At 35.3% G+C, this 19,197-nt stretch overlaps 2 protein-coding genes across 2 annotated transcripts in view; one reads left to right on the top strand and one right to left on the bottom strand.

The window, feature by feature from the left end:
* The window catches only part of snx25 (sorting nexin 25), a 74,611-nt gene extending 63,504 nt beyond the window's left edge, over positions 1–11,107 (top strand). Inside the window, 4 exon segments of the mRNA XM_073820196.1 lie at positions 6,165–6,231; positions 6,309–6,490; positions 10,182–10,282; positions 10,544–11,107. Coding sequence (XP_073676297.1) covers positions 6,165–6,231; positions 6,309–6,490; positions 10,182–10,282; positions 10,544–10,609 — 416 coding nt within the window. The 3' untranslated portion in view covers positions 10,610–11,107.
* A 2,933-nt stretch (positions 11,108–14,040) lies between these two features.
* Positions 14,041–18,598, bottom strand: LOC141288997 (LRP2-binding protein-like). The gene is made up of 8 exons (XM_073821190.1): positions 18,496–18,598; positions 17,424–17,533; positions 17,166–17,279; positions 16,478–16,620; positions 16,286–16,391; positions 15,456–15,679; positions 14,271–14,436; positions 14,041–14,106 (listed from the first exon to the last, which is right to left on the bottom strand). Exons 1-8 carry the CDS (start codon positions 18,596–18,598, stop codon positions 14,041–14,043), a joined length of 1,032 nt encoding a protein of 343 aa, XP_073677291.1.
* Positions 18,599–19,197: the final 599 nt, after the last annotated feature.

Raw genomic sequence — 19,197 nt, 5'->3', positions numbered from 1 at the left:
AGCCTTTTGCTCGCTTAGGTCTATTTTTATCACTGCAAAATAAAAATAATTTTAATCATTCGATTACTTGATTAATCTTCAGAATAATTGACGGATTACTTGATTACCAAAATAATCGTTAGTGACAGCCCTAATTTGAAGTAATTTCAAAGGCTTTTGTTTGCTTTGGTCTATTTTTATCACTGCAAAATAAAAATAATTTTAATCACCCGATTACTCGATTAATCGTTAGAATAATCGTTGGATTACTCGATTAGCAATTTAATAGTTAGTTTTAATTTTAAGTCTGTTGTTCTATTTGTTTTACTACAAAAAAGTAATTACAATTGTCTGATTAGATCATCAAAGTAATCGTTAGTGACAGCCCTTATTTTAAGTCAGTTAAAAGGCTTTTGTTCGCTTAGAGACATTTTTTTTTACTACAAAAAAAAAAATATATATATATAATTGTCCGATTACTCAGTTAATCATCAGAATAATCAATGGATTACTTGATTACCAAAATAATCGTTAGTGACAGTCCTAGCTCAAATATCTGCTGAATGCAGAAATGCAAATGTAAAAAATGTTTGAAAAAAAAAAAAAATGAGTCAAAAGACTAAAATTCAATACACAGTGTGAATCAGAGTGAGCACAATGCTTTGTTAAAATCACAGTATGTGTTTGTCGTAGGCCTCTGAAGAGAATGGAGAGCAGATGGCATGTTACTTTGTAGCTGTGAGCCTTTCTGAAGACGACGATTGCAAGAACAACCGCTGGACCGTCACCAGGAAGCTCACCGAGTTTCAGGCTTTGCACAGGAAGCTGACGGAGGTACAGCTGATATTTACAGTACACTGCCACACCTCCGATGTGTGATATTTTGTGATCTGTGATGGCCCTCTGCAGCAGCCATCGTCAAGTTGCTGTGGCAATGAATGTAGTGACTCATCATGTTGTTGTCCATTATTAGTTCTGATATACATTATGGATGACAGAACAAACCAAACCACAGACTGATGCATCTTATCTTTTTCTTTTGCAGTGTTTTCCATCACTCAAGAAGGTCCAGCTTCCCTCACTCAGTAAACTGCCGTTTAAATCCATCGACCAAAAATTCCTTGACAAATCCAAAAATCAACTCAACACATTTTTACAGGTGAGTCTATTCTAGTCTCACTGTAGCCAGACTTGTCAGCATAAAATGAATGGTGGAAAATGTCTGTAGATTTTGTGATGTGAAATTCTGTCTATCTAAAAGTAATTAGTCTCCTCTAGTGCTTCATATAAGAGCTCAGCAGTGTCTCAAACTGAGCTCTGCTCTCTAAAATCAGCAGACAAAAGTCTCTCCATAGGGTTCAATTCAAGTATTGAAACGCGTCATTAGGAAAAAAAGAGAATTTTTCGCCTCATGTTCTCAATTTATACCTGACTGGGTTCTCTGTGATGACAGTTCCATTGTGATGTCACAAACAGAATGTGACATTAAAAACAAACAAACACTGACTTGTGGTATTTATGTATATACTGTATGTACAGTATGTCCATTTGATCCAAACTTATTGCAGGAAACTCTTTTTTTTCTCATTTTCAAACGTATTTCTTTAAATACAAGTTTTCTATATTTGACTTGAACAAAATGTACGTTTTCTTTAAAAAGTCTATATGTGATGTTTTAAACACTTATTTCATTTATGTTTTATATTTAAGTTAACTTTAATAACTTTTTAAAACAAAATTGCTTCAATGCTTAATAATAAACAAAACATTATGCCAAATTCTAACAACCATATTTTATTTTATTTTATCTTTTCGTTTATTTTATTTTAGCTTCTCTTATTTTATAATTTTATTTTTATTATATTTGATCTTTTTCTGTTTTATTTTATCTTTTTATTTTATTTTAGCTTTTTAATTTTTTAATTTTAACTTTTAGATTTTGTTCTATTTTAGCTTTTTGTTTTATTTTATGTTAGCTTTTTTGATTTACTTTAGCTTTTTATTGTTACCTTTCTATTTTTATTTTATTTTATCTTTTTATTTTATTTTGTTAACTTTTTTATTTTAGCTTTTTTATTTTTTTTAATCTTTTTGTTATATATATTTTTTTATTTGATCTTTTTATGTTATTTTAGCTTTCTATTTTATTTTAGCTTTTTAATTTTTTAATTTTAACTTTTAGATTTTGTTCTATTTTAGCTTTTTATTTTGTTTTAGCTTTTTTATTTTGTTTTTATTTTAACTTTTGATTTTGTTTTATTTTAGCTTTTTGTTTTATTTTATTTTAGATTTTTAATTTTACTTTAGCTTTTTATTATATTTTAGCTTTTTTGTTTTATTCTATCTTTTTATTTGATTTTATCTTTTTAATTTTACTATAGCTTTTTATTTGATTTTATCTTTTTATTGTATATTAGCTTAATACTTAAGCTTAATATTTTAGCATTTTATATTTTAGCTTTTTAATTTTATTTTAGCTTTTTTGTTTTGTTCTATTTTAGCTTTTTATTTTATTGTAGCTTTTTTATTTATTTTATTTTATCTTTTTTATTTTTGCTTTTTATTTTATTTTATTTCAGCTTTTTATTAGATTTTTTTTAGCTTGTTTTTTTATATTTATATATTTATACCGCACGACAAAAATATCAACATGACTTTTAGAGAAACAATATATCTGCACCATATCCGTTATCTACTGATAATGGCTTTTTCCCCCATTCATCACTTATTCTAAGACATAAATCATCTAGCAGTAATTGAAGGTTTAAATGTTTTCCATAATTTATCATTATCATGCTTACTATGCTCACTAAAGCGTTTCACTGTGTCAGTTTACTTTAAGCCACCTCCTTCAAACCTCTGATTATTTTTAAGTTAATAATGTACGCCGGAAGTGTGTGCTTGGTCAAGCATTTGTATCTGTGTTTTGCGTACATTTCTGATCTCATTTGATTCAAGGCTGTGGTTTTTAAGAAGTTCATTTCAAGGCTCATGAAGTTTTAGTTTGCATGTGTGTGTTTCGTCCATAGAAAGTGTTGACAGATGAGCGCATGTGTCAGAGCGAGGCGCTATATGCGTTTCTCAGTCCATCACCAGAGCACCTAAAGGTCATCGACATCCAGAAGAAATCCTCCTTCTCTCTCGCATCCTTCCTGGAGAGACTGCCAGGAGACTTCTTCTCACACCAGGAGGTACAAACACACAATTTCTTAGCTATCTTAAAGGGATAGTTCACCCAGAAATGAAAATTCTGTCATTAAACACAACACAACTGACACGTTTAAGGCCCAGAAAGGTAGTAAGGACATGGTTAAAATAGAGATGAACAAAGGTCTTATGGGTTTGAAACAACACAAGGGTGGGTAATTAATGACAGAATTTTCATTTTTGGGCAGTGACCCATTGAATCTGATTGTGTGTGTTTCAGGATGAAGGTGAGGATGACAGCGACCTCTCAGACTATGGCGATGAAACAGACGGGAAGAAGGACGCACTGGCTGAGCCCTGCTTCATGCTGATTGGAGAGATCTTTGAACTCAGGGGCAGTAAGTATAACACACCGCTCAAATGACTCACTGTCACCCGCAGTGATGCAATGTGTGCAGTCAGACTGTGACAGTGTGTCTGTGGGTGTGAAACGCAACAGATCTTTGACCACAGGACAGTGTAACTGATGTTTCTCTAGCTGAAGCACACAAGCTGTCTGCTGCTAAAGGCTAATGCACAAAAAGACATGCAAAGTACAAGCTAAACCATCAGTATACAGTTGAGATCAAAAGTTTTCACCCCCCTTTCAGAATCGCCATTGTTAATCATTTTACAAAATAGGGGAACATACAAAATGCATGCTATTGTTTATTTAGTACTGACCTGAATAATATATTTCACATTAAAGGTGTTTACATACAGTCCACAAGAGAAAACAATAGTTGAATTTATAAAAGTGACCCCGTTCAAAGGTTTCCAAATACTATGTTGTTGCCTGAATGATCCACAGCTGTTTTTTGGTTTAGTTATAATTTTTCCCTTGCAGTGTTGGGGGTAACGCATTATAAGTAATGCAAGTTACGTGATATGTGACCCTGGACCACAAAACCAGTCATAAGGTTAAATTTTACAAAACTGAGATGTATACATCATATGAAAGCTCAATAAATAAGCTTTCTATTGATGTATGGTTTGTTAGGATAGTGCAATATTTGGCCGAGATACATCTATTTGAACATCTGGAATCTGAGGGTGCAAAAAAATCTAAATACTGAGAAAATCACCTTTAAAGTTGTCCAAATTAAGTTCTTAACAATGCGTACTACTAATCAAAAATTACATATTGATATGTTTACAGTAGGAATATTACAAATTCTTCATGGAACATGATCTTTACTTAATTTCCTAATGATTTTTGGCATAAAAGTAAAATAAATAATTTTGACCCATACAATGTATTTTTGGCTATTGCTACAAATATACCCCAGCGACTTAAGACTGGTTTTGTGGTCCAGGGTCACATATTACTTTTTCCAAGTAACTAGTAAAGTAACAGATTACTTTTTAATTGACAATAAAATATCTAAGTTACTTTTTGAAATGGGTAACACCAGTTACTTTTTCCCCCCCATTTATTAATTAAAAGCTCTCCTGTCCCCATGTTGAGAAATATTGTGAGTAAAATGTTAGTTTAGTTCTAAAATGTATTCATCTCACTCACTAAAAAACAGATACAATATTCCTCAAAATGAATAAAAACAGTGAAATTCAACGCAAGCCTGCAATAATTAAATGTTAAATAATACAAATATACAAATAAATATATATATATATATATATATATATATATATATATATATAATTTTTTTTTTTTTTTTTTTTTGCTGAAGAGTTGACATTTTTTCTCCTGCGGTCTACTGTACAGACGTGAATTTACTTTTCTCTAAGCCTGAGGCTTTTGGTGTAAAAAGGCTTTTACATTTGTCAAAAAATAGAACTTTTATATTAAAAACAAACAAGCAAGCCCTGCCAAGATTTAAAAAGTAACGCAAAAGTAACGTTACGCATTACTTTCCATAAAAAGTAACTAAGTAATTAGTTACTTTTTTAGGGAGTAACTCAATATTGTAATGCATTACTTTTAAAAGTGACTTTCCCCAACACTGGTCCCTTGTTTGTCCTGAACAATTAAACTGTCCGCTGTTCTTTAGAAAAATTCTTTAGGTCTCACAAATGTTTTGGGTTTTCAGAATTTTATTGTATTTGAACCCTTTCCAGCAATGACTGTACAATTTTGAGATCCATCTTTTCACACTGAGGACAACTGAGGGACTCATATGCAACTATTACAGAAGGTTCAAATGTTCACTGATGCTCCAGAAGGAAATAATGCATAAAGAGCCGGGGGGTGAAAACTTTTTGAATTTGAAGGTCAGGGTAAATGTAACTTATTTTGTCTTCTGGGGAACATGTAATTATCTTCTATAGTGTTTGAAAGGCAGTGCTAAATAAAAAAAATATGATATTTAGGCAAAATAAGAAAAATCTCCATTCTGTTCAAAAGTTTTCACCCCCGGCTCTTAATGCAGTTTTTTTCCTTCTGGAGCATCAGTGAGCGTTTGAACCTTCTGTAACAGTTGCATATGAGTCTCTCAGTTGTCCTCAGTGTGAAAAGATGGATCTCAAAATCATACAGTCATTGTTGGAAAGAGTTCAAATGCACAAAAAATGCTGAAAAACCAAAGAATCTGTGGGACCTGAAGGATTTTTCTGAAGAACAAACAAGGGACTCATGAACAACTATCACTAAACAAAACAAAACAAAAAAAACAAAACACAGCTGTGGATCATTCAGGTTATAACACAATTCAAGAATCAAGTGCGTGTAAACTTTCGAACAAGGTCATTTTTATAAATTCAACTATTATTTTCTCTTGTGGACTATATGTAAATGTTTTTTATGTGAAATTTCTTATTCAGGTCAGTACTAAACAAACAATAACAAGCATTTTATATGATCCCTCTTATTTTGGTAAAATAATTAACATTTTGCAGATTCTAAAAGGAGGATGTAAACTTTTGACCTCAACTGTAAATGCCTTAGTTGTCACTTTTGATCAATTTAATGTGTCCTTCAAACTCAAGCATTGGTTGACACATGGTTTCTGATGCTGCTTGTGTTTGTTTTCTCTCTGCAGTGTTTAAGTGGGTGCGGAAGACACTAATTGCACTAGTTCAGGTCACGTTTGGACGGACTATAAACAAGTAAGCATTAACGGTTGGATGTAATGGAAATTTTAGTGCTAGATGAGCTCATTGAGTTGATCTTTCGTCCTCTGCAGGCAAATCAGAGACACTGTAAACTGGATCTTCAGTGAGCAGATGTTGGTTTACTACATTAATATATTTCGGGACACATTTTGGCCCAACGGGAAACTCGCACCTCATAACAAAAGCCGCTCGGAGAGTGAACGCAGAGAAACTAAGGAGAGAGCACAACAGAAACTTCTAGACAACATCCCAGGTGAGTGGAAATATGAATTTATCTTCTAAAGAGTCCAGTGGAAATACATTTCAACAACCTACAGTTTAAGAACATTTCCACACATTTCCGTCACATTTTATCACAATTACTGCTGTCAAATGATTAATTGTGATTAATCGCATTCAAAATAAACATTTTTGTTTACATATGTGTGTAAACTGTGTATATTTATGTATATATAAATACACACGCACAGTATATATGTTACTAGTAACGTACGTTAAAGTGCCCCTATTATGCCTTTTCAAATATGATATTTCATGTAGTGTGTCATGTAGCTGTATGTGAACATAAACTATCTGCAAAGTTGTGACGCCGACAGTGCACTATAAATAAAGTTTTTGTCTAACAAAAAAAAGAGTCGGCTCACATTCGCCTAAACGAGTCGTCAGCAATTCGAATCTTTTTTCTGTAACGGCCACACGTCACGAGCTACACATTTGCGTAATGTCCGCCCACGTTCAATTTCGCGAACAACTTGCCCGCCCACAAACAGTAGGCCTACCATTTTCACGTGGATTACATCATGTCAAGAAGACGCCCTGCGCTGTGAGAGTGAATTTGCTTTATATGCCCTTCCAAAAGATGAAACTATCAAGAATGAGTGGTTAACATTAATTTTTTCAACACCTCAGCAGTCTAATGCCAATCTTGTGTTGTGTTCGCGTCATTTTACTGATGACTGCTTTTCCAATCTTGGGGAGTAAAGTTACAACGCGAGATTCACCAAACGCTTGGTTTTAAAAAATGGATCAGTGCCCAGTTTATTTGGACCGGCTTGCTCCTCTGAACTTCTACCTGTAAGTATGATTAATAATTGTATTTTCTAGCGATCGTTCAAAATACGTCTTTGTGTACGTTATGGTGTGTAACAACCCCGCACATGTCTTGGTAACCGGCTAACTTGCGTTTCTGTAGTTCTGTTGTTCAGCTGTGAGTGCAATGTAGTCTAAAAAGTCTTGTGATTGATGCAGCTTGACTGTCTGTCTGCCTTATTAGTTTAAGTAATGATAATTTTAAACGATGGCTTAACGCAGTGTTATGGATTGTACAGTGTTGAAGTTCACAACGTAGAGATGTGTCCGGTTCGCTTACAAAAGCAAATTGCAAGCACTTTCCACAGTTAACATAATGACACCCACTGAGAAACGTCCTGCTCCGGTCGTGCTTGCAAAACAGTTTCTTGTCGATGTGAAACTTCAACAGTTTCATCGTCAGACTCCGGCTCGAATTGATAGGGTAAAATCGAGGCTATCTTTTCTATGCATTAACAGGTCTCCGCAGCTGTCATTCAGTTATGCCAATGGGCGTTTCGTTTTGCGCTGTAGCGGTAGACCAATCCAAAAGGACTGCACCATCTGACCAATCACAGCGGTGAGGGCTCACTGAAAGGAGGGGTTTAGAGAGACTGATTCTTCGAACTGCTTCAAACGAGTCATTTACGAATCATTTAGAAACGGGGTAAAAATAAATCTAATTTTGGAGAAAACTAAAGTGTTTTTTGAACTTGCATACATGTAAACCTGTTTTAAGAGACTATTACAACAATATTAACTACCTTTAAAATGGCATAATAGGGGCACTTTAAAAATAGTAACGTACTGTATCTACATGTATATATTTCTATTCATATAATTGATATATTTTTAATATATGAACATACCATTTAATTTATGTGTGTATTTATATATACACATAATAAATATACACAATACACACATTATATTACGTAAACAAACTTTTATTTTGGATGCGAAATTCATTACGATTAATCGTTTGACAGCACTAATCACAATTACACTCATAGGGCAAAAATAAATGAATGAGGCTTTGTTGTTGATGACAGCAAAATAAATGAATTCCCTTCAAGATACTCTTGAAATTGTTAGCACTATTTGTTAATATTTTGAATTAATTTTTGTATTCAGTTTTAATTAAGTTTTAGTAACTTTGTGCTTTTGTCTTTTTTTTTTTTCATTTTAGTTTTAGTAATTTTAGCGCTTTAACTTATTTCAGTTAGTTATGAAGGCCTTTTTCAATTTTTATTATTTTTTTCCAAGTTTTTTTTTAAATTGTAAGGTTTAATTTAATTAAATTTAATTCTTTTATTTTATTTTACAGCTGTTGTTATTATAAAGGTGGTACTACCTAGTTGACTATTTATAAATATAAAATTATATTATTACACTACCATATACAGTCAAGCCTGAAATTATTCATACCCCTGGCAAATTCTGACTTAAAGTTACTTTTATTCAACCAGCAAGTTTTTTTTTTATTTTTTATTTTTTTTACCGGAAATGACACAGGCTTCTCCCAAAAGATAATAAAAGATAATAAGATGATGTACAAGAGGCATCATTGTGGAAAAAAAAATACTTCTCAGCTTTTATTTACATTTGAACAAAAAGTGGCATGTCCAAAATTATTCATACCCTTCTCAATAATCAATAGAAAAGCCTTTATTGGCTGTTACTGCAGTCTTCCTTAATTAGGTAATTAGGATGCTTTAGAACAGCTTGGACTATTTGGAATGGTATAGAACTTTGGATTTTCTCATAGACCGTGACAGTTTGTAAAGAATATGAATAATTTTATATATCCAAATATATATGTATTTGGAACATTAGAATTCTGGTAATTCCTGCTGCACCTTTATTATTATTATTATAATTATTATTATTATAAATTTTCTTTTTGTATTATTTATATAAAAAAAAAGATAGATTATAGATTTATATATATATATATTTTTTTTTTTTTTTTTTTTTTATAAAATATTTTTGATATTATAATTTTATGCTTTAAATTATTCTATTTCCTGCTGCACCATTATTATTATTACTATTACTGATAAAATATGATAAAATATTTTTTGTTAAAATATAATCATTTGTAAATAAATATTATTATTCCTATTATTATTGTTTTTCATAAAATATATATTTTTTAAATAAAATATTATTAAAAATGTATTCTTTTTTGTTGTTGTTGGAACTTTGTAATTATGGTCATTCCTGCCACACCATTAGTAGCTTTTTTTAAGCTATTGTTATTATAAACAGTAAGTGTGAAAAGGCAGTATTACCTAGTTCACCATTTGTAAATAAATAAATATTATTATTATTTTTGATAAAATATGCTGAATTTTTTTTTTCTGAAGTTTGAACTTTGTAATTATGGTAATTCCTGCTGCACCATTATTATTGTTATTTTTTTATTAATTTTTTTACAACTATTGTTATTATAAACAGTCGGTGTGAAAAGGCAGTACTACCTAGTTGACCATTTTTAAATATAATTTCTTTCTTTTTTTTATCTAAATAAATACAAAAGCTAATCCTGTGCCGATTCAGTCACCCTGGAAAAAGGTTTTACTTTGTGCTAAAGCGCAAGGCTGTTAATGTAAAAGGCTTGACGGTTGTTTCTGCCTGCACGATGCTTTTTAATTAGAGCGGGACACTTAAAACACACTCCAGCGAGAGCAATTACACCAGTCTGAGCTCAGAGCGCTTGATAAAACCGCTTCACTCTAGAGCTCTCACAAGCCCACACTACACAGACCAGCAACAATCAAAACAGCATTTTAATGAAGAATTCCTCTTTCGTTAGAGAGTTGGACAGCAGAGACTGTGTAATAAAAGCAAACATTGTTGTTTTGGTTGTTCAGATGCACTTCAGAATCTCGTGGGGCAGCAGAACGCGAGATACGGGATCATCAGGATCTTTAATGCACTTCAGGAGACCAGTGCCAACAGACATCTTCTCTACGTAAGTCCCCCAGCGCTCGGTGACTGACCGTTAACCCTATTAATATCTCAGCTTTTCATTTTTAGTCAGCGGATTTTTTCATTTCTGCTTTCTGTTGAAAACACTCTCTCGTGACATGACAGATTTACATCTGTGAAGAGGAAAGCGATAGGAATGAACCCGAATGGAGTGTCACGCCAGCTGTATTCAGTGGTGATACTGTAGCGCCATCTAATGGTGGCATTTCTAAACTGAATGTCCATTTTCTCTGTTTCTCATCAGATCTTGTTGGAGATGCTGCTTAAAGAACTCTATCCTGAGCTGAGCGTGGAGGCCGTACAGGCTTGAACATGTTCGCGTCACGTCAGAGGCTCAGGATGTGTTTCTCTCATGTGCTGGATGGTGTTCATTTTTGTTGTTTTATTTCTGAAACACTTGACTCTGTAGTGCTGGATGTAGGAGTCGTCATGAATATGTTTGTGTTTGAATCCGTTGATGTGTTTCTCTCTGGTGAGATTGGAGGAAGCGACCATATCCACTGCCAGCTGTCATCTTCTGCTTTTCTTTTCTCTCTTTTGTTTTCTGCTAGGGGGTTTTGCTGTGTAATGTGAATAACAGTCAGTGGAATGAGTGTTACACATCTGTAAAAAAGAAGAACCCAGACCTCTGTAAACTCCCTACATATTATTGTGACCATTATGAAAGCTTTTAATCGTGCAATATGTCATGTACAGTTATTGTGAAAGTTCGGTTTGTGATATTATTATTATTAATATTGTTATTATAGAATTTTATTTTTACCAAAATAGACTAGAGCATTTATAAGCAATAAATTGCAAAAGAAGATTTGCCATGTGTTGTGTCTTTTATTATAATGTAATATTAAATAAACACACCATCCATCCATCCATTTATCTATCCATCTGTCCGTCCGTCCGTCCATTCATCTATCCATCTCTCTATTTATCTGTCCATCCGTTCATCCATCCATCTGTCCGTCTATCATCTGTCCGTCATTCTGTCAGTCTGTCCATCATCTATCTGTCTGTCTGTCTGTCTGTCCATCCATCATCTATCTGTCCGTCTGTCCATCATCTATCTATCTGTCTGTCCATTATCTATCTATCCGTCTGTCCATCATCTATCTGTCTGTCTGTCCATCCATCATCTATCTGTCCGTCTCTCTGTCTGTCCATCATCTATCTGTCTGTCTGTCCATCCATCCATCCATCCATCAATCTATCTGTCCGTCTGTCCATCATCTATCTGTCTGTCTGTCCATCCATCATCTATCTGTCCGTCTCTCTGTCTGTCCATCATCTATCTGTCTGTCCATCCATCCATCAATCTATCTGTCCGTCTGTCCATCATCTATCTATCTGTCTGTCCATCATCTATCTATCTGTCTGTCCATCATCTATCTATCTGTCTGTCCATCATCTATCTGTCCGTCTGTCCATCATCTATCTGTCTGTCTGTCTGTCTGTCCATCCATCCATCTATCTGTCCGTCTGTCCATCATCTATCTGTCTGTCTGTCTGTCTGTCCATCCATCATCTATCTGTCCGTCTGTCTGTCTGTCCATCATCTATCTGTCTGTCTGTCTGTCTGTCTGTCTGTCTGTCTGTCCATCCATCCATCCATCTATCTGTCCGTCTGTCCATCATCTATCTGTCTGTCTGTCCATCCATCATCTATCTGTCCGTCTGTCTGTCTGTCCATCATCTATCTGTCTGTCTGTCTGTCTGTCTGTCCATCCATCCATCCATCCATCCATCCATCCATCTATCTGTCCGTCTGTCCATCATCTATCTGTCTGTCTGTCTGTCCATCCATCATCTATCTGTCCGTCTGTCTGTCTGTCCATCATCTATCTGTCTGTCTGTCTGTCTGTCTGTCTGTCCATCCATCCATCCATCTATCTGTCCGTCTGTCCATCATCTATCTGTCTGTCTGTCCATCCATCATCTATCTGTCCGTCTGTCCATCATCTATCTGTCTGTCTGTCCATCCATCATCTATCTGTCCGTCTGTCTGTCTGTCCATCATCTATCTGTCTGTCTGTCCATCATCTATCTGTCCGTCTGTCCATCATCTATCTATCTGTCTGTCCATTATCTATCTATCCGTCTGTCCATCATCTATCTGTCTGTCTGTCCATCCATCATCTATCTGTCCGTCTCTCTGTCTGTCCATCATCTATCTGTCTGTCTGTCCATCCATCCATCCATCCATCAATCTATCTGTCCGTCTGTCCATCATCTATCTGTCTGTCTGTCCATCCATCATCTATCTGTCCGTCTCTCTGTCTGTCCATCATCTATCTGTCTGTCCATCCATCCATCAATCTATCTGTCCGTCTGTCCATCATCTATCTATCTGTCTGTCCATCATCTATCTATCTGTCTGTCCATCATCTATCTATCTGTCTGTCCATCATCTATCTGTCCGTCTGTCCATCATCTATCTGTCTGTCTGTCTGTCTGTCTGTCCATCCATCCATCTATCTGTCCGTCTGTCCATCATCTATCTGTCTGTCTGTCTGTCTGTCTGTCCATCCATCATCTATCTGTCCGTCTGTCTGTCTGTCCATCATCTATCTGTCTGTCTGTCTGTCTGTCTGTCTGTCTGTCTGTCCATCCATCCATCCATCTATCTGTCCGTCTGTCCATCATCTATCTGTCTGTCTGTCCATCCATCATCTATCTGTCCGTCTGTCTGTCTGTCCATCATCTATCTGTCTGTCTGTCTGTCTGTCCATCCATCCATCCATCCATCCATCCATCCATCTATCTGTCCGTCTGTCCATCATCTATCTGTCTGTCTGTCTGTCCATCCATCATCTATCTGTCCGTCTGTCTGTCTGTCCATCATCTATCTGTCTGTCTGTCTGTCTGTCCATCCATCCATCCATCTATCTGTCCGTCTGTCCATCATCTATCTGTCTGTCTGTCCATCCATCATCTATCTGTCCGTCTGTCCATCATCTATCTGTCTGTCTGTCCATCCATCATCTATCTGTCCGTCTGTCTGTCTGTCCATCATCTATCTGTCTGTCTGTCTGTCTGTCTGTCCATCCATCCATCCATCCATCCATCTGTCCGTCTGTCCATCATCTATCTGTCTGTCTGTCCATCCATCATCTATCTGTCCGTCTGTCCATCATCTATCTATCTGTCTGTCCATCATCTATCTATCTGTCTGTCCATCATCTATCTGTCCGTCTGTCCATCATCTATCTGTCTGTCTATCCATCCATCATCTATCTGTCCGTCTGTCCATCATCTATCTATCTGTCTGTCTGTCCATCCATCCATTCATCTGTCCGTCTGTCCATCCATTCATCTATGTCTATTTGTCCATCCATCCATCCTTCCATGCATCCATCCGTCCGCCTGTCTGTCCATCCATCCGTCTATCTGTCTATTTTTCCATCCATCCATTGAAATGTTTCAATAATGTTTTTACTAATGAAAATAATGTTTTAAATGTACATTCAAGATTTTAGCAAAATCTCAAAAATAAACAAAACAAAAAAATTAATTCTGAAGATTACATTTCTCAGAAGTTGGCACATATTTTTGACTAGACTTTCAAAAGATTTTTCTTTGCATCATTCTTATATGACAATAAAGTAATACTAAACAGTCGGAACAGGGGTTATAATGACAACAACTTAGTGTAAAGTGTAGTGAAGTCAGTCAGTTCAACAGTCAAGATTTTCATGTCATGAATTTCATTGATGGGATTAAGTGAGCAATTGTTGTTGCATGTGTGATTTATATCCTTCCGTGTACAACGTCCATTTGCAGCTCCTTACAGATCTCTGGATCGATCCTGGCAGCCTGATACAGGAAAAATTAGAAAAATTAGCCACTGGACCTCAAAATGTAACCCATATCTCTTATAATGCAAGTCCCAAACTTTTCCCACATTGCTTCTCAGAAGCAGTGTTTTACAGGTCCAACACCAGAACTGACATTTTAAATACATTGGTGGTCAATGGTACCTGTGTGAAATAGCTCTTTGCTCTGTCTCTGTTCTTCAGGACGCCTCGGCCCAGCTGAAGGCAGCGTGCATAGTAAAACATGGCTACAGCGATTCCCTTCCTGATGTACTCCTCCAGACAGTCTGTATGCTGCGCTATGGCACTGATGTCCTCATATCCACACACTCTGAGAGACAAACCAAACCTGTTTTGACTACTTAAAGGAGACATATCACAAAAATCTGACTTTTTCTATGTTTAAGTGCTATCAACATGCAGATTATGTGCAGTGGATTTATAGATTTATTTACTGTATATTATGCTGCTGTCACACAGATCTAATATAAACATGTCATTTCTTTCCCAGCTATTTACCTTCACGGACAAAACTGACTGTATTTGTAACTCATGTGGGTTTTTAACATAAACTAGTGTGAAACATAAACAAACGTCGGAAGCGATGCGTGAAACACACAAAATGTGCAGAGCGGTGGGTCGCGAGGACTGGAATTGGGAACCGCTGGTTTAAAGGGGTCATCGGATGCCCATTTTCCACAAGTTCATATGATTCTTTAGGGTCTTAATGAAAACTCTATAATATACTTTGGTTAAATTCTCAATAGTAGTGTAAAAAAACACCCTTTTACCTTGGGTGGTTGTGTACACAAACTGCCAACACACATTAATGTTCAAACAACATGTAAAAGTTAATTTTGCATCCAATGACCCCTTTAAGCGCAATAAGACGTGAAAGAGAACTTGGTTTAGTACACCATGTGACAGCTGTTTTATGTGTGCATGCTTTAGATGTGTGCGTTTAGAAAACCTTTTTTTATGTTTTAAACTTTAAAAAGCATGATTTCAGCGCGATAAACATGATAATCAAAAGCAAACAGATGTTTTTTGGCAAAGTATCTGAGGTACGAGCTGTAAAGACGCAGCTCTATTCTGGAAAAGGGGGCGGGGAGCAGCAGCTCATTTGCATTTAAAGAGTCATGCACAAAAACAAGCGTGCTTCTGCTTCCACTCAAAATAGGCATTTTCAAACTGATATAATAAATGATCTGTGAGGTATTTTGAGCTGAAATTTCACAGACACATTCTGGGGACACCTGAGACTTATATTACATCTTGTAAAAAAAGGCATAATATGTCTCCTTTAGAACTGAATGGTGTTCCTTACAGTTTCTGGATGATGTGCTGTACCTTTCTCCAAGGGCGGCTGCTCTGGAGTAGAGCTTTCTGTGGTAGTAGCAGGCCGTCAGGTGACCCTGCGCATAGACGTTTCCTCTCTCTGCCGCCTCCTTCAGGCAGAACAGGGCAGCGTCTGGGTCCTTCTGCACTCCGTGACCATACAGATACATAACACCAAGAGCACCCTGAGACTCCAGACTGCCGTTACCACATGCCTCCGAGTGCCACGAGAACGCCTGCAGTAGATGAACACACGTGATCAGCTTGACTGAAAACAAAGACATTTAAAGGGACAGTTCGACCAAAAATGACAATTCTGTCATTAATTACTCACCCTCATGTTGTTCCAAACCCGTAAGACCTTTGTTCATCTACAGAACACAAATTAAGATATTTTTGATGAAATCCAAGAGCTTTCTGACCCTGCATAGACAGCAATGCAACTACCACGTTCAAGGCCCAGATCAAGGCCCAGAAGGTAGTAAGGACATCGTAAAAATAGTCCATGTGACATCAGTGGTTCAGTCGTGATATTATGAAGCTACTAGCTACTTTTTGTGCACAAAGAAAACAAAAATAACGACTTTATTCAACAATTTCTTCTCTTCTGCTTGTAAACAATGTTCTATGTCAGAACGCTGGCTCCTGTGTCTTGTGAACATGCGTCGAAGATGAAAGAAATCAAATATCTTAATTTGTGTTTTGAAGATGAACAAAGGTCTTATGGGTATGGAACGACATCAGGGTCATTTTTGGTGCATTAGATCTCTTCTGCATTTCAGCAGCTCTACAGGTCAGTGCTTCAGCTGATGCTGCATGATGGTTATCAGTGATACCAGGACCTTTTTGAGGTCGAGAGTCTCCGGCCTGCAGTAAAACATGCCTAGGGATGACTGCGCTTTCACACTAGCGTTCGGGCTTCCATCATCAGCTGCCAAGAGCCAAAACCTGCCATAGAAATGTTCATCAGGTGCTCTTCTCATTTTCATGCAGAGATGTTTTGACATTTATAATTTGCTTTGATTGTTTCTTACCGTTCTGCTTCAGCTCTGGATGCCTCAACGCCAAAACCCTCCAAATACGCTTGACCCAAGTTATACAGTGCTGCATATCTGATACAACCCACTTCAGAAGAGTCCCAGAATGCAACTTTTCTCATGTACTCAATTGCCTTGCCCTGTTGAAGTTAATGGGTTGCATATGAACAAATTCAGTAGTGGTTTTAAATGAGATATTGGTAATGCATTAAAGGGATAGTTCAGCCAAAAATGAGATTCTGTCATTAATTACTCAACCTCATGTCGTTCCAAACCCATAAGACCTTTGTTCTTCTTTGGAACACAAATTAGGATATTTTTGATGAATTCCGTAAATGACGCATACTCATGCTGATGCAAGTGCGTGTTCAACATAAGCATGCGCACATGTCCCATGGACTACTTTACCGATGTCCTTGGTACGTTTCTGAACCTGGGAACATTTCAGTTGTGTCTGTGCAGGGTCAAAGAGTTCTCAGATTTCATCAAAGATATCTTAATTTGTGTTCCGAAGATGAACAAAGGTTTTACGGGATTGGAACGACATGAGGGTGAGTAATTAATGACAAAATGTTTATTTTTGGGTCATCAATGTAACATACGAAAAGCTTATTTTTTAAAACTGTATCTACTGTAATTACTGTATACTGTATGTATTAGATATCATAAAAATAGCATTTCTCACAAGGTCTTCTTTGCTTCCGAGGCCATCGTAATATATGACAGCCAGCTGATACAGAGCTCGAGGATCTTCATCTTTATTGTCATCAAAGATGAGCTCTGCTTCTACGTAGCGGCCCTGTGGAATACCGCATTATTCCTGAGATGTGTAACTACTATACATCAATATGCTCTTTGTCTGTGATGCAGAAAGCAAATTCTCATGTGACTCTGTCATATTGAAACAGAATAACTGAGAGAGAGAGTTTAAGGCATTAGTCACCTCCTCATAGTGTAACTGTCCCAGGAGAAAGGCGGCTTGTGAATCTCCTCTTTCTGCTTTCTCTTTAAGCAGAAGCACTGTCTTCTCCAGCTTCTCACCGGTAGGCTCTGCTTCGGAAAAAAAATGATGCAATTATTTAATCCAAAAATTCAGAAATCTTGATTTAGAAGAACTGTTTTCTATGTGACTATATTTTAAAATAATTAAAATGAATAATTTATTCCTGTGATGCAAAGCTGAATTTTTAACATCATTACTTCTTCAGTGTCACATGATCCTTCAGAAATCATTCTAATATGCTGATTTATTATCAATGTTGAAAACAGCTGTGCTGCTTAACATTTTGTTGTTACCTGTGGAACTTTTCTCAGGATATTTTGAATAAATAAAAAGTTTAAAAGAGCAGCATTGAGAAATTATTTAAAATATAACTTTGTTATAATAATATAAACTACCATTTAAAAGTTTGTGGTCTGTACATTTTTATTTGTTTCTTTTTTTTTTTTTAAAGAAATTAATACTTTTATTCAGCAAGGATGTGTTAAATTTAAAACAATGATAGCAAAGACTTGTAGTGTTGGAAAAGTTTTATATTTTGAATAAATGGTGTTCTTTTTAACTTTTTATTCATCAAAGAATCCTAAAAAAATAATTACAGGTTCCAACAAAATATTAAGTATAAGTAATACATAAAAGTAATAAATCAGCATATTAGAAGGATCATTGAAGGATCGTGTGACACTGAAGACTGGAGTAATGATGCTGAAAAATTCAGCTTTGCATCACAGGAATAAATATTTTAAAATATATTAAAATAGAAAACCATTATTTTAAACTGTAATAATATTTCAAAATATTACCGATTGTTGTCTGTATTTTTGAACAAGTAAATGCAGCCTTTATGAGCATAAGACAGTTCTTTAACAAAACATTAAAAATCTTACTGATTCCAAACTTTTGAACGGCAGTGTAACTTATATATAATGAAACCATATAAAATATTTAGCATATGAAATAAAAATGAAAGGAAATTACATGTCTCTGATGTTATGGAATGTACATTTCTGATCACCTGATTGCAGTGACTCTTTAATATCTTGATAAGTCTCGTTTATTTCGTCGAGAAGCTTTGAGGTTCTTGTTTTCTCCGTGGATTTCAGTTGACTGCAGTCCATTTCCCTCGACAAACAAAACACTGATGTTAAATCACTGCTTACAAACACAGTTTGCTTTTCCAGTCAGCAGCACTTTAATAAATGACATACTACGTAGCTCATTCCGTTGGATTGTGGTTTTCTCTGTCTATGAATTTCCTAACAAATAAAACGCGTTTTGACAGTGTCGAAAAATAAATAAAGCGCTATCCAAATGTTAAACAAATGTTACTATGGTAACCACTGATTACCTCTCACTTTTACTTTTCATTTCACTTAATACGTTATTTAAATTTCATAATAATATAATAAATTATAATTATGAAATCATATATGTTTTGAGCTTAAAAGATATTTTAATCCATATCGCCTAAATTGTAAACAAAAAGGAAGAGTGTTTTGAAGATAACGCTTGTTACTTTCATTTAATAAGATACATTTTATTTTATATCATTACTAATTATATAAATTAAAATATAACTAGATATTTAATAGCTGCATAATACGTTTAAATGTAATGTAAATGTAAATTAAATATTTTAAATAAGAGTTTTGGTTCTGATGACAAAATAAGAGTCCGCAGAAATGTTGTGTGGAACGATCCGTCTGAGTTGCCGTAG

The sequence above is a fragment of the Garra rufa genome, chromosome 16 (assembly GCF_049309525.1).
Source record: "Garra rufa chromosome 16, GarRuf1.0, whole genome shotgun sequence".
In the NCBI taxonomy this organism is placed as follows: domain Eukaryota; kingdom Metazoa; phylum Chordata; class Actinopteri; order Cypriniformes; family Cyprinidae; genus Garra; species Garra rufa.
This window is presented reverse-complemented; position numbering and strand designations above follow the sequence as displayed.

Coding starts and splice junctions, on each gene's coding strand:
- LOC141288997 (XM_073821190.1), bottom strand. CDS start 18,598: ATGGACTGCAGTCAACTGAAATCCACGGAGAAAACAAGAACCTCAAAG. Junction 16,621..17,165: donor TCGGAAGCAAAGAAGACCTT/GTGAGAAATGCT, acceptor TAACTTCAACAG/GGCAAGGCAATTGAGTACAT. Junction 14,437..15,455: donor GCAGCCGCCCTTGGAGAAAG/GTACAGCACATC, acceptor TTTGTCTCTCAG/AGTGTGTGGATATGAGGACA.